This window comes from Silene latifolia, chromosome 5, assembly GCF_048544455.1.
Source record: "Silene latifolia isolate original U9 population chromosome 5, ASM4854445v1, whole genome shotgun sequence".
NCBI lineage: Eukaryota > Viridiplantae > Streptophyta > Magnoliopsida > Caryophyllales > Caryophyllaceae > Silene > Silene latifolia.
Window position 1 is genome coordinate 736704 of NC_133530.1, and position 14642 is coordinate 751345.

At 43.8% G+C, this 14642-nt stretch overlaps 1 protein-coding gene across 1 annotated transcript; it reads left to right on the forward strand.

Annotated features, from left to right (window-relative positions):
• The first annotated feature begins 3255 nt into the window (after nt 1-3255).
• Nucleotides 3256-7797, forward strand: LOC141656274 (organic cation/carnitine transporter 1). The gene is given in 3 exon segments (XM_074463103.1): nt 3256-3700; nt 6411-6983; nt 6986-7797. Coding segments are annotated over 3 exon segments (1506 nt in total). The 5' UTR covers nt 3256-3306; the 3' UTR covers nt 7525-7797.
• Nucleotides 7798-14642: the final 6845 nt, after the last annotated feature.

Here is a 14642-nt window from a genome sequence, read left to right on the forward strand (position 1 = left end):
GTTGGTCTAGTCCATCCAACTTGTATAAGTAAGTTGTGAGGGTTAAAATCAAGTTGGTTATGGACATTGGACATATATATGTGAGCAGTAGGTCTCCCTTGAGACGGGTCGAATATTGCGACGGGTAATATGTGAGTGGAAATGGGTAGAGGGGACAAGGTGAGTATCCACCCCATGTGCTTTGTCTCTCACCCTTATGGGTTTTTTGTGAGACGATATGGTATCCGTCGCAAGTTTGCGACGGATACCCTCCATCATAAGGGAGATTTTGTGATATGTGAGTATCTCGTGTATTAATCAAAGAGCTACTCCGTGTAACATAGCATGCAAGTCATGATCCATTCATTTATTTAAGGATGACATAAAATAAGCTTATAATTGAAGTTATTAAGTGTGATGCATGGAAAATGGCCTAATCTCTCCTAAGAAATGAGTAGAAGGAAATATATATAAATAAAATGAGATGTTGGTAGCAGCTGTTAAGCTGTATATGTGATTGGATGAGTTATAAAGAAACAAAGAGCGACATATTGATTTGAGAAATGCGTCAAGGAGCACTTGTAAATAGTATGGCAATTATATTGAAGAAATTAATGGACGTACACAAGCATTATTAGCAAATCCACTTAAGCACTGCCATTATCAATAGATCCAACTTGAAAGTGGTAATTATAATTAAATACTCCATAATCATGGCATTGTTGTATGATTTAATGGTAAGAGTACTAGAGTGGTAGCTGAATGTGTATCTATCTATGTGCTTATCTATCTCCTAGCCACATACTCCTAATCAAACTAACTAACTATGCATACATTATATGCATCTTTGATCAGTGTATGTATGTTCCTTATATCTTGCAAGTCATCAACTCAATTATTATAATTGCCACCTTCATAATATGCCTTCCTTTTGCTTTAACTTCTTCTACACCAAATTAAAGCAAATTAAAGTATTATCAATTCTTCAGTACCTAAGTTGATAGATATGAGTGGTTAAGAATAAAGTAGTATCAAAATTTTACGATGATATAACACTCATTTCTTTATAAACTTGCTCGATCTGATTGATGCATGTAGATATATTTGATAGTTAAAGTAGTTAAATTATCACTTTTTAACCATCACTTGTAGGCTTAGTAACATTTTAGCCGGTTTTTCGAGTTAAATTCTTTACGTACACTAAGCATCAATTAATCACGTATTCACGTCCACTAAATAAGAAGAAATTGTGTATTATTTTTCCTAATTAATTACATTATGCTGAGGTCATTTCATGCGTTTGGTTACGTGAAGGCTTATCCAAGTACTCCCTCTGTCCCGGTCATTTGTTGTCCTTTTTCATATTGGGGTGTCTCAGTCATTTGTTGTCCTTTCTATTTTAAGAATAAACTTGAAGAGTAATTTGATCATTCTCATTCAATTTGTTCCACTTGTCATTTAGTTATTGGTCTTCTCCTCTTTTCTTGGTCTTTGTGCCAAAACGAAAAGATAACAATTGACCGGGACGGAGGGAGTACAAATTAAACAAGGAAACATTAAGTTTGGCGTTTTGTCCCATTATTGATCATAGTGCTCAACGAACTAATCCTTCCCACCAATGTAATCTCGTCGTCGTGCATGTAGTTGTAATCTCTGCACCAAGGAAAACCTAATAAACTGTTACTTTTACAAATTTTACTACTGCTTCCCAAGTCCCGACAATGTTGGGAGTAAATCTCCACCACTAAAATAGCCTACATAATAAAATAAAATAAAAACAATAATAAGAATTGAAATTAGTAGTACAACATTTTCTAGATGCATGTTTATTGTTAAACCAATTAACTAGTACGGAGTAATAGTAACCTAGTAGACCATCTTTGCAATATTTACACATTACTTTGTTTAGAAAAATTACTCCGTAATGTTTAGAAGCATATAGATACGACTCAGATCATAATGTGCATTTTCCTTATGAGTATATGATACTCCGCACTATATTTTGATCTAATAATAAGTTGATTGCGTTGTATAGGTCTAATAACTAGTTATGGTATATTCCGATTATCTTATTTCACCCAAACAATGGAGAAACAAAATTCACACTTAATATCACTTAAAGCAACAACATTCTATATCAACAAACACTTGCACTTGTTCTAGCCACTCTTTAGAGTATTGATACTTTGATATTATACGGAGTAGTTTGCAAGAATATATAATATGCACTTTATTTGTTGGATATAATTGCGTCTTGGATAACTTATTTCTCCACCTTGAGTTTACAATCTAGCTACAACTTCTATTAGCTAGTCCGATCCCCCTCGACACCAATGCTACCTATCTATACCACATTTGTTTTTCATCAGATTTGGTAAGTACGTACAATAATTGGCGATACTTTTAAGCGACAATCACTGTAATGGAGTAATATACCCGTACAAGATATGGCAATGTACAATTGTACATAACAAACGATCCACTCATCCACTTTCGCTAGTTCACTTATTTGAGCTATAGCTAATATATATCTATTTCCACTAATTAATTATTGGGTACTCATAATATGATATGACTAAATACGTTAAACCCTAAACTCGCATGCAACCAATAAAGATAATGGTATGTACGATTTTAAAAAGAATTCACTCATATCCCTATCTAAGATAATTCATCTTGTAAATGAAATTACCAAGTTTTAATATCAACACTTATATTAACTGAAACATTAATATAATACTCCGTATAATTGTTATAATATTAATATAATAATATTTATATGAGTGCGACGATGACATTATTGATGGAGTTGAGTTTACTAATGGATTATGGATTACAAGCTTGAACGTCATGGTTAAAGTTTCAAGTACATTGATCTCATTGTTCTAATCACTTTAATGTGAAACGCTCAGTGCATGTACACAAATCACTACGTAGTACGGTTTAACAAGATCGAATAAACTACTATAGCGTACCAAATGTAACTTCCTTCAACAACAACAACAACATCAGAGCCTTAATCCCAAAATGATTTGGGGTCGGCTGACATGAATCATTCTTTCGAACCGTCCATGGGTGAACGCACGCCTCAAAATGCGAATAAAAAGGGGAATCCAAATGTAACTTCCTTAAAAAGAAAAAATTAAATCATAATAACAACAACAAAATTAAAAACAGAATAAAAAATCATGTCACACCATGCAAAGCAACTAACACTTGTGTATATAAATAGCACCCACACCTTACAACACAACTCCACAACCAACAAAAAAAAAAAAAACACAACAGAAAACACCTGAAAAATTAAAATAATCAAAAAAAAAAAAAATGGAACAAGAAAATAATACAGAGGAATTAACATCAAAAAACATAATTGAGCTAACAGTAGATGAAGTAATAGAAGAACATGTTGGTTCACTCGGAATTTCGCAAATAATACAAGTAATATTAGTATCATTTGCATGGATATTTGATGCACAAGGTACTTTAATCACTATATTTAGTGATGCTGAGCCTGAAAAATGGATATGTAAGAGTATTAATGGGTGTAATGGTATACAAAGTGGTAAAGGAGGAGCTTTAGTTTGCGGGCTTAAACCCGGTAGTTGGGAATGGATTGGAGGTCATAAAAGTTCGATTATAGCTGAATGGGGTCTTATTTGTGATCATAAGTTTCTTGCTGCTCTTCCTGCTTCTTTCTTCTTCCTTGGATCCCTCATTGGTATGTGTTTGTTCATTTTGTTCTCGTTACATCACAGATTATTGTTTAAGACAAAAATATCCGTCTTAAACTTAAAATTTATACCGTGTATGGGTGAATTGTGATTGCAAGTTTTGTACGTACCGTTAAGGACTGCACTAAACTAGGTAAAGGTAAGGACTAAGGACTGATTTCACAATTTGTATGACTTTGCTTGGACGCCTATACACAGCCTGCACATATGTACACACGCTATACATGCATGCATGAGAAGTTGTTTTCCATGCCTAATGCATGCCTTCTACTATTAAAAAGACATCAAAAGTTCAAAACAAAAGATTGATACTTAAATTAATGGGAGGATATTAATATCTCAATTATTCGTTATTACATACTCAAATGATCGATTTACATTCTCGTCATAATTAAACTTTTGAAAGAATATACTCCATAATACTCCCTCAGTCCCGGTCAATTGTTATTCTTTCGTTTTGGCACAATGACCAAGGAAAGAGGAAAAGGCCAATAACTAAATGACAAGTGGAACAAATTGAATGAGAATGATCAAATTACTCATCAATTAAGTTCATTCTTAAAATAGAAAGGACAACAAATGACTGAGACACCTAAAAATGGAAAAAGACAACAAATGACCAGGACAGAGGGAGTAATACTTTTTTCCAAAATGGGGTTTAGAGAATTTTTTTTCCACTGAAATAGTGTTGATGGGCAAGTATTTGTTAAAAATAGGTTCATGTAGGCCTAGCCGCCTAGTGACTTAGGTGAGAAAAAAAAAGGTATTATAGCAAAATCGGCGACTCACGACTTTGCTATATTACTATTTTTTTTTTTATTATTATTGTTTACAGCTCAATAAAGTCGTTGAACAATTCGACGACTTTACCGTTTTACCCGAATTTCATTCTAAATCCCATGATAAAGGATTTATTACTCATAAATTTTTACATTAGTATATATCGTGAAGGTCATAGATGAGTATTACATTAACATTTGTGAGTGGTGCAAACTCTTTGTCATTTTGAAATACAAGACATATACATACATACATACATAATGTACGTAGTTTTGTGTGTGTTTACTTTTGTTTGAGTACGTTGAGTAGGTGCTTAGATAAGTTGTTATTAGTAGAAACCTTTATGTAAAGTTGATGGCTAGCAATTTAAGGTTAGGAACCTATTTATAGATAGCTTGATTAATTGAACTTGCATCAACATACATCATGCAGCAGACTATTAGCATAATTAATTGCATAGGTTAGGGGACACTTTAGGTGTCACCTGACATCAGGAACTTGTAATTAAATTTCTAATTCAACTTACCTATTGACTCAATTATTTACTATTATATAGCCCATTCCATTATAGACTTACTTTTCATAGTGACTATAAGCTAATTAAAAGCAACTTTATTACAACATAGGATGATTATTGCCATCTTAGATTGATCAGAGAAACTTACACTCTTCAAATTACTTTTTATTATTACTGCCCTAATTAAGTTGATATCACGCCAAAAGGCCCAAAACATACAAATTAAATGGGACACTCACTCGATAATACACGAATATGAATACAAAATGGGACACTTAATTACCTGATAATTAATTAGTTTGACGATGAACCAAGTAATTCTCCAATAATTATTTTATGTTGATACTCTATTATTGATAATTGGGCATTGGATTTACCCTTTTACTAGTACTTGCTAATTATTACGTAGATCATTTAAAATAATTATTTGCATGTTCTTTGTCTTCAATTGGCCTAACAAAATTTGCTTAAGATGAAAGTTACTTGACCTAAGTATCTATGTTATACTCTAAACGCCGAATTTTTTTCCAAAATGGGGTGCAATATCAAATAAATTAACGAAATAGGATGAGTTTGAAAGTAATTATCAAAAATGGGTCCACGTAGGCTCGGTTTTGGTGAAGCTAGGTTCCGGATTATAGTCGCTCAGCCGGACGACGATTTGAGGTCAAATCGCTCACCCGCAAAGCGACTTCTATTTTTGGGGAAAAAAATAAAAAGCTACTAATGTAGCGATAGGGGAATCGAACCCGTGTCAACAGCACCAACAATGCACCTCCTAACCACTGCACCAATTGTAATTACTTGTAATTTAATGCGCTTAAATACTTATATAGAAAATAGTAAACACGAGTAAGTGATTATTCCATCAAATTAAATAAATTTCCGCGCTTATTGAGGCATGACTTCTCGCTTGCTACAATGGTTTGTAGATTAGTTTTCATGTCACTAGTCCCAGGTTCGATTCTCATAAAGGTCGTTTTTCAATTTTTTTTTTTTTTTTTTTTTTTGTAAAATACTAAAGTCGCTGCCCCCCCAAGCGACTTGGGCCTAAGTCGCTGGGCCCCTAAGCGACTTGGGCTAAAATAACTGGTCCTTAAAAGCAACCGTAATTCCATGTCACCCAAAATATAGTCGCTTAGGGGGAGAGCGACTTGAATCCGAAGCTAGGTTCGGTGCTGACGTGGACCCATTTTGGGTAATAACTTTGAAACTAACCCCATTTTGTTTATTTCTTTGATTTTAAACCCCATTTTAGAAAAAAATTCGACTTGGCAATAGATAGAGTGTCATCCAATAATACCGAGTTTCAATATAACCGCATTTATTCATAGTATACCAAGTAACCAAGTATATTCTTTTTATTTAATTTAATCTTAATTTCCGATGCATGCATGCAGGGTCAGGAATCTATGGACGTTTAGCAGATTCAATCCTTGGAAGAAAAAAGACTTTAATTCTATCATGCCTATTAACCGCAATCACATCTTCCCTAACCTCCCTTTCCCCAAACCTTTGGGTTTACGCCTTGTTTCGGTTCGCAAATGGGTTAGCCCGATCAGGCATAGGGATTTGCTGCTTAGTACTTGCGACCGAGGTCGTTGGTCGCAAATGGCGTGGTCAAGTCGGCCAATACGGCTTCTTCTTCTTCACTGCCGGCTTCCTTTCTATTCCGATTATGGCCTATTACACTCGTACTTCTTGGAGATCACTATATATAGTCACTTCTATACTTCCCTTTATTTACTCTGTTATTGTCCTGCCCTTTGTGTCCGAGTCTCCTAGATGGCTTCTCGTACGAGGTAGAAAAGACGAATCTCTTCAAGTTTTGTCGAAATTTGCTAAATTGAACGGTAAATCGCTTCCAGAAAACCTCCAATTATCCGATACAAGCTTGTCTAACCCGAATAATGACCCAAATTACTCAAACATGAGCCTATGGCAATGTAAGTGGGCCCGAGCGAGGATGTGCGGTGACCCAAATTACTCAACGCGGTGATGGAAATCCCCGCGGTTTTAGTAGGAAGTTTGTTGTTAAGTTGTACGGAACGTCGTACATTGTACTCGTACTCAGCGTACGTGACGGGGGTGACGTGTTTTACGTGCATGGTATTTACAAGGGGAAGAGGGGGTGCAATTGGGAGTTGGGTTCAATTAGTGTTTGAAGGGATTGGATTTATGACGGTTTCGATGGCTTTCGACGTTTTGTACATTTATGCCGTGGAGTTGTTCCCTACAAACGTTAGGAATTTCGCGGTGTCGTTGCTTAGACAAGCATTGATGTTGGGGGCTTCGGTAGCACCTTTGTTGGTGGCAGTGGGACGGTTGAGCCCGACGTTCTCATTCATGGTGTTTGGGAGCGTTGCGGTGGTAAGTGGTTTGGTGAGTTTTTGGCTGCCGGAGACGAAGAACGCTCCTTTGTATGAGACGTTGGAGCAGCAAGAAAAGGCAGAGAACTTGGGTGGTCATGCTTGTGTGGAGTCTGGATTACAAATTGGAGAGACTCAACCTTAATTTTTAATTTTAATAATAACAAGCTAGGCATATCACATATGCAAGCTTAAGATCATTTCTATGCATAGTACTCACTCAATGCATGTGTAGTAATTTTCACGTACGTACTAAAATAGAGTACTCCGTCCGTATATGCTTAATTGCTTAGTAAGTTGTAAATTAGCAACTCGATCTGAATGCAAGATTGCAAGTGTCATATAATGGTGTATATTATGCGTGTGTGACAATAAATTACTCCTCCTTTGATTATGAGCAATCACATTTCTCTTACAATTTTATCATCTAATAATTGATCTCTGATGACTCATACTTGATACGCACCCAAACCATGCCATATTTTATTTAGTCTTGTCTATGCTCGATCATCTCTAGGATAGTAGGATTTCCATTTTGGACCTAACTAGTTTCCAATTTCCATAGTATGTTATGTAATAATCTATAAATATAATAAAAAGGCTAGACAAAGCACCAAAATTCACAATTTCCCCTTCTAATAGCATTTTAACAAGCCATGTCATCATTATTATTGTTCCGGGTATAATTCCAGAGCAGTGATTAGTTACCACCCGTGGCTTGTAGTACGATGTCTTGAGTTGAATCCTTCTTGCTTCTATCGTCCCTCGCGGCCTTCCCTGCAACAATGAACGAACTGAGGGCTTGGCTGTGTGCCAAGCGTACTCACTCCGACGCTCAAGTCAGTAAACTTAAGGATCAAGCTGTGTAACCTGGCTAGGTATATATTGTAGAGAGATAAGGGAGATATTACCAGATGAATAGTGTATTTAGGTTATAATTGAGATCCCTTCCTCAATGAAGGTTGAGGAGTATTTATAGACTTTCACCTTTTGTCACGTAGTGGCCAAGTGGCCAAGTGGCTAGCGGTGAAAAGATCGATCTACCCCTCGGCCGAGGGACCTATGGCGGCCGGCGGACAATGTTGACTCGCCGAGGGGTCTTGGATATGAGTACGCGGATGTGTGTCCCTACCGGAAGGTTGTCACGCCGAGACCGGTGGCGTGCCGATGGTATGCATCGGCTAGGCTATCTAAGTCGTTGACTTCTTTGTGGATATCTTTGACCTTGCTCGGTGTGTTGACTTGGTCGGTCGGTGCAGAATATGCCCCATCAATTTGCCCCCAGCCGTAGTCTATGCCGTGGTATGGGCTCCGATGTACGTTGAGCATGTATTTCGCACAAGTAATTTTTAGAAATTTTTTCGCATCGGCTTCTTCTTGTGCATCGGCGTGGCTCTTGCTAGGCCGTGCCGTATACCATATCCCCCCTCCACATGGATGCGTAAAGGGCACTCGATGTGGAAAAGAATATGACGCGGGCCGTGACCAAGGCTGAGAGTGCCGGTTGATTTTGATTGCCCCGCCGTGCTTCCTAGCTTGGTTGATCGGTGGCGGCGGAGACCGATACCTAGGAATTTGTTGAGGAAGATGAATAGTTGAAGGGATGTGAACGGGCGTGTTGAAGACGCTTGGTCACTGTTGCATTGATTGACGTTTAAGCGTTGCGACGATTGACATTCCGTGGTTGCATGCTCGACACGTGTTTGCTCGTTGATTGGTTGTTGCTTCATGGGTCGTGCTCGATTGGCCCTTTATTATGGGCTTTTTCCCTATAAATAGGGCAGTTTTTCCGTGATTTTGGTCACTAATTTCATTTTCTCAAATTTTCTTCAAAATTTTCGTCTTGCTAAATCGAAGGGCTTCTTTTTTCTTCCAATCTTGAGTTTTTGATCCGGCTAGCACTTTTTCCTTTGAAGGTAAACAAACGAATTTTTCTTTTCTTTGCTAGTAATTTGTTGTGAACATGTCTTCTCGCCGATCTTTGGACCTAGTGGGCCCGTGTCGGAGGGTCCTAGGTCTCCTTCTCCGAGGTTGATCCTCGATTCGGAGGAATGGGAGGATGAAGATTCTTGCGGTGATTTTGGTGATGATTTTGGTGAGGAGGAGGAAAGGCCTCGTCCTAATGAGAGGCAAGACGTCATGGATCACGGTGATGCCTGTAAGGTTCGCCTTGACCGTGTTTGGTCCCATAAGCTTGCCGTTGTTCCGGTGAGAAACTTTTCGAGGGCCATTTTTTCTTCGGTAGTGGATACGAAATTGTCATCCCCGGGGAGGGTCGATCCGTCTGTTGTCCTCCGCCAGGCCACACCGGTGTGTACATGCGGCATTTGGAGTATGGTCTCCGGTTTCCTCTGAATGGGTATGTTATGGCCATAATTAAGGCTATGAACGTTGTCGTTGCCCAATCGCACCCGTTGGCCATGAGAACCATAATCGGTTTAAATCTCGGCTTTGTCTCTTCAAGGGAGAGGCTCGACGGTGAATTTATTCCGTCGACTTCATTATCTGAAACCATCAATCTCTGGCCGTGTCGGGTGGTACAGCGTGCAAACGGAGCAAGGTTACGTCTCTGTTGACAAGCTCTCTTCTAGCAAGGACTGGCGGTGGTCGGTGGGTGTACGTTAAGGTACCGGACGACATCCGCCGCCCGCTCCTTCCTTCCAAAGACCAGGTTAATTTGCGGTGTGAGACTAGGGCGGAGCATGACAGATGGGTCACCCGGAAACATCTGAAAATGGATGCCAGCAGGTCCATCCGAAGGAGGATGAGAGGTTGGCGATGAGGCTCTTCGAGGTGGACAAGAGTGGGGTGCCGAAAAGATGGATTCCCCGACGCAGATCATTCTCCAGGATGAGCCACTTTGCTACGTCGGCCTCATACCGGCCCCGGCGCAGGTGAGTGGGGTCGGTGTGAGGCCCGTCACCGCTCTCAATGCTCCTGTTTTCTCGGACTTCGATTTATTTCCTCTTCTTGATTCTTTGTTTCTTCTGCAGACCACTTCGGACCGGACCTATCTGAGGATCTTCTTCGGAGAATGGGGCTGCATAAAGACAAAACCGTTGCTAACTTGCATCCCAAGGCTCGGCCCATGATCGCGGGACGTCGCCGAATGACCTCGTGGAAAGCGGCTGAAGGGCTTGAGCAAGGAGGAGGCGCAGCCGGGTGATTAGCGGCGTAGTGCGTCGGACGCGGAAAACGGCGTCGGCGGTTTGCTTCAACTCCCGTCCTCTCCCCTAAGAAGGTGGAGATTGTTGATATTCCTGATGAGGGGGACTCGATGCGAGAGGGATCTCCCCTTATCCGTAGGAGTAAAAGGGGGCTTCGCCGCCGGGCAAGGAAGTGCCTTCTCCGCCAAGAAGGCCAGGCATGGTATCCGTCTATCCCGTGGCTTAAACTTAGCCGTGCCATTAGGTGTTCCGATAAGTCGGTTGATACCGATGCTTTAATTGAATTTTCGCAGATCGCCCGCATGATCGGCCATCGCTCAAGTTGGGCGGCGGGCGGTGGGCTTCTCTCTCGCGCAGCTCGCGATCGGGCGCCACCGTCACTTCTTCATCCTGAAGGTTTCCTTCTCCAGCCCGCAGTGGTGGCCAAAGTACCACCGCCGTTCTCCCCCCGAAGGCTTCCGTCTCCCAACTTATAGAGGAAGGCACAAAGCGATTAGGAGTCGGCGAGGTGGAACGTGGCTACCGGGGCTCGCCTCAAGGAGCAGGAGAGGGTCATTGCTCGAGCCGTTTCGAGCGTAATGCCACTAAGCGGTGGCGGCGTCGGCGAAGCCGAGTCTCCATAATGAGCGAAGCTCGGGGAGATCTTTGAGAAGGCGCTCTTGGCCGAGCGAAAGCTCCGGGAGGACGCCGAAAAGGAGGTCCTTCCGAGAGAGCTAAGGCCGAGGCGCGCGGCAACCGAAGCCGCGAAGCCGCTCTTTGGAGGAATGTAGCCTTGCTCGAAGCGTGCCGACCTCTGTCTCAGCAGAAGGATCAATACAGGGGCATGTTTAAGGCCCAGCCGAGCCGATTCGTGGCAAAGAGGCCATCATCAAGCAAAAGGAGGCGGACGTCGATATGCTCCAAACCGTCCCGCTCCCCAAACCGTGCGCCGAGTTCCGGACTTGGCCGAAGATCTTGCCAGGGGAAGTTATCGGGGAGCTTTTCCCTCTTGATGGCTCCTTCCCGTGGGACAGTTCGACGTCTTCGCTTGATGACGAGTCGCGGCTAAGGAGAAAGCCGCGGTGGAGGCGGCCAAAGAGGCGGCGAAGGCGAAGATGGAGAGGGAGGCGGCCGCGGAGAAAGCGGCTCTTGCTGAGAGGGCTAGAGCGGCTAAGGAGGAGGCCGAAAGGATGAGGGCAGCTGAGGATGCCGAGGCCAAGGCTGAGGCTGCTAGAGAAGCTGCTGGGTTGCCTACTGGGGAAGATGCGGTCGCCGATACTGATGGCAGGCAGCAGCAGGCCTAAGAGAGCAAGTTCACAGCAGATCTGTTTCAGCTCCTCACTAACATGTACTGCTTGATGAGACAAGTTTACAGCTGATCAGTTTCAGCTGTCCGTGGGCCAATTACTCAGCTCTTCCTTCCCGCTATCTCTTGGTATAACTGTAGCCTTTGCTTTTTGTACAACTTTTAGTAGGTTGTGTCTCGGATTATCCCCGCGGGGACGACCGTCATCTGTATTCTTCTCACTTGTAAATCTTGTAACTTATCTTCTAATAAATAATTCGTTTCTTTCGCCTGCGGCCTGGCCGTGGTCTTCATCTCATCTCTATCAGAGTTGTCTTCCTGTATTCTTAATTGAGCGCCCTTCTTGTTTTCGCCTCGGCTTTGCCGGGGCCGTTTTTGAGTACGTATCTCAACTGTGTTTCAACGCTTCCACGACACTTTGAATGTTTTTGCGAGTGTAATGTGCGATGGCTCTTGTTGGATTGACCGGGGAAGCCGGCGTTGGTTCTTAATAGCGTGTTACGTGGCGTCTACCACTTGGAGTGACTGCGACGGAGTCTACCTCTTGGGGTGACTGCCGTGGCGTCTACTACTTGGGGTGACTGCGACGGTGCTAATGTCTTCGCAACGACTGCCGCTCTTGTCGGTATGACAGTGTGAACCGGCGTCGGTATCTTGGTAGCGTGTTACGTGGCGTCTACCACTTGGAGTGACTGCGACGGAGTCTACCTCTTGGGGTGACTGCCGTGGCGTCTACTACTTGGGGTGACTGCGACGGCGCTAATGTCTTCGCAACGATCGCCGCTCTTGTCGGTATGACGGTGTGAGCGCGTCGGTATCTTGGTAGCGTGTTACGTGGCGTCTACCACTTGGAGTGACTGCGACGGAGTCTACCTCTTGGGGTGGCTAGTGGCGTCTACTACTTGGGGTGACTGCGACGGCGCTAATGTCTTCGCAACGGCTGCCGCTCTTGTCGGTATATGAGTGTGAGCCGGCGTCGGTATCTTGGTAGCGTGTTACGTGGCGTCTACCACTTGGAGTGACTGCGACGGAGTCTACCTCTTGGGGTGCTAGTGGCGTCTACTACTTGGGGTGACTGCGACGGCGCTAATGTCTTCGCAACGACTGCCGCTCTTGTCGGTATGACAGTGTGGTGAGCGTCGGTATCTTGGTAGCGTGTTACGTGGCGTCTACCACTTGGAGTGACTGCGACGGAGTCTACCTCTTGGGGTGGCTGCCGTGGCGTCTACTACTTGGGGTGTGCTGCGACGGCGCTAATGTCTTCAGCAACGACTGCCGCTCTTGTCGGTATGACAGTGTGAGCCGGCGTCGGTATCTTGGTAGCGTGTTACGTGGCGTCTACCACTTGGAGTGACTGCGACGGAGTCTACCTCTTGGGGTGGCTGCTAGTGGCGTCTACTACTGGGGTGCTGCGACGGCGCTAATGTCTTCAACGAGCATTGCCGCTCTTGTCGGTATGACGGTGTGAGCCGGCGTCGGTATCTTGGTAGCGTGTTACGTGGCGTCTACCACTTGGAGTGACTGCGACGGAGTCTACCTCTTGGGGTGGCTGCCGTGGCGTCTACTACTTGGGGTGACTGCGACGGCGCTAATGTCTTCGCAACGATTTGCCGCTCTTGTCGGTATGACAGTGTGAGCCGGCGTCGGTATCTTGGTAGCGTGTTACGTGGCGTCTACCACTTGGAGTGACTGCGACGGAGTCTACCTCTTGGGGTGGCTAGTGGCGTCTACTACTTGGGGTGACTGCGACAGCGCTAATGTCTTCGCAACGATCTGCCGCTCTTGTCGGTATGACAGTGTGGCGGCGTCGGTATCTTGGTAGCGTGTTACGTGGCGTCTACCACTTGGAGTGACTGCGACGGAGTCTACCTCTTGGGGTGACTGCCGTGGCGTCTACTACTTGGGGTGACTGCGACGGCGCTAATGTCTTCGCAACGACTGCCGCTCTTGTCGGTATGACAGTGTGAGCCGGCGTCGGTATCTTGGTAGCGTGTTACGTGGCGTCTACCACTTGGAGTGACTGCGACGGAGTCTACCTCTTGGGGTGACTGCCGTGGCGTCTACTACTTGGGGTGACTGCGACGGCGCTAATGTCTTCGCAACGACTGCCGCTCTTGTCGGTATGACAGTGTGAGCCGGCGTCGGTATCTTGGTAGATAACTGATGGGAAAATTTCGCTTTGATCGAAGGCTTGATGGTTTCTCATTAGGTGAAAACATGCGTTGGGGTGTCCACAGCTATTTGGACACCTCCGCGGCTACATAAATTCTTACGAGATTACCGATGCCCTGCCGGCTCATTACAGGCGCACTTCCTCAGTCAGCCCCTAGTTGTATCCATTTGGTCGTCCTCCTGCTGCAAGGACGGACTCTTCCCTTTTTCGGACTTTCTCGCCTCTTTGAGGGACTGCATGTTGCATCCTCGGGCAGCTATCTGGACGTTGATCACCTCATCCTTCTCGTCTTTGGAGACGAGCTTATGCGCTTCCCCCGGTCCGAGACGTCATCGGTGTTAGGGCCCGGATGGACATCACTGCGTCGGCCTCGCTTAGGGTGACCCGGCCTATGAGGACGTTGTACGCGGACGAGCCGTCGATGACCACAAACTCGGCTAGGACGTTCTTGGTTGACGTCTTTTCGCCGAATCTCGCCGGAGCCTAATTGACCCGGTGGTACAGCCGGCCCCGGAAAAAAGTCGTATAGCGGGTTGGTGCGGGGGCTTAAGTCTTTGATCTTCGGGCCGAGGCCGAGGAAGCATTCTCTAAACATGATGTTCGTGTATGCGCTGTGTCAATCGGCACCTCTTGACCAG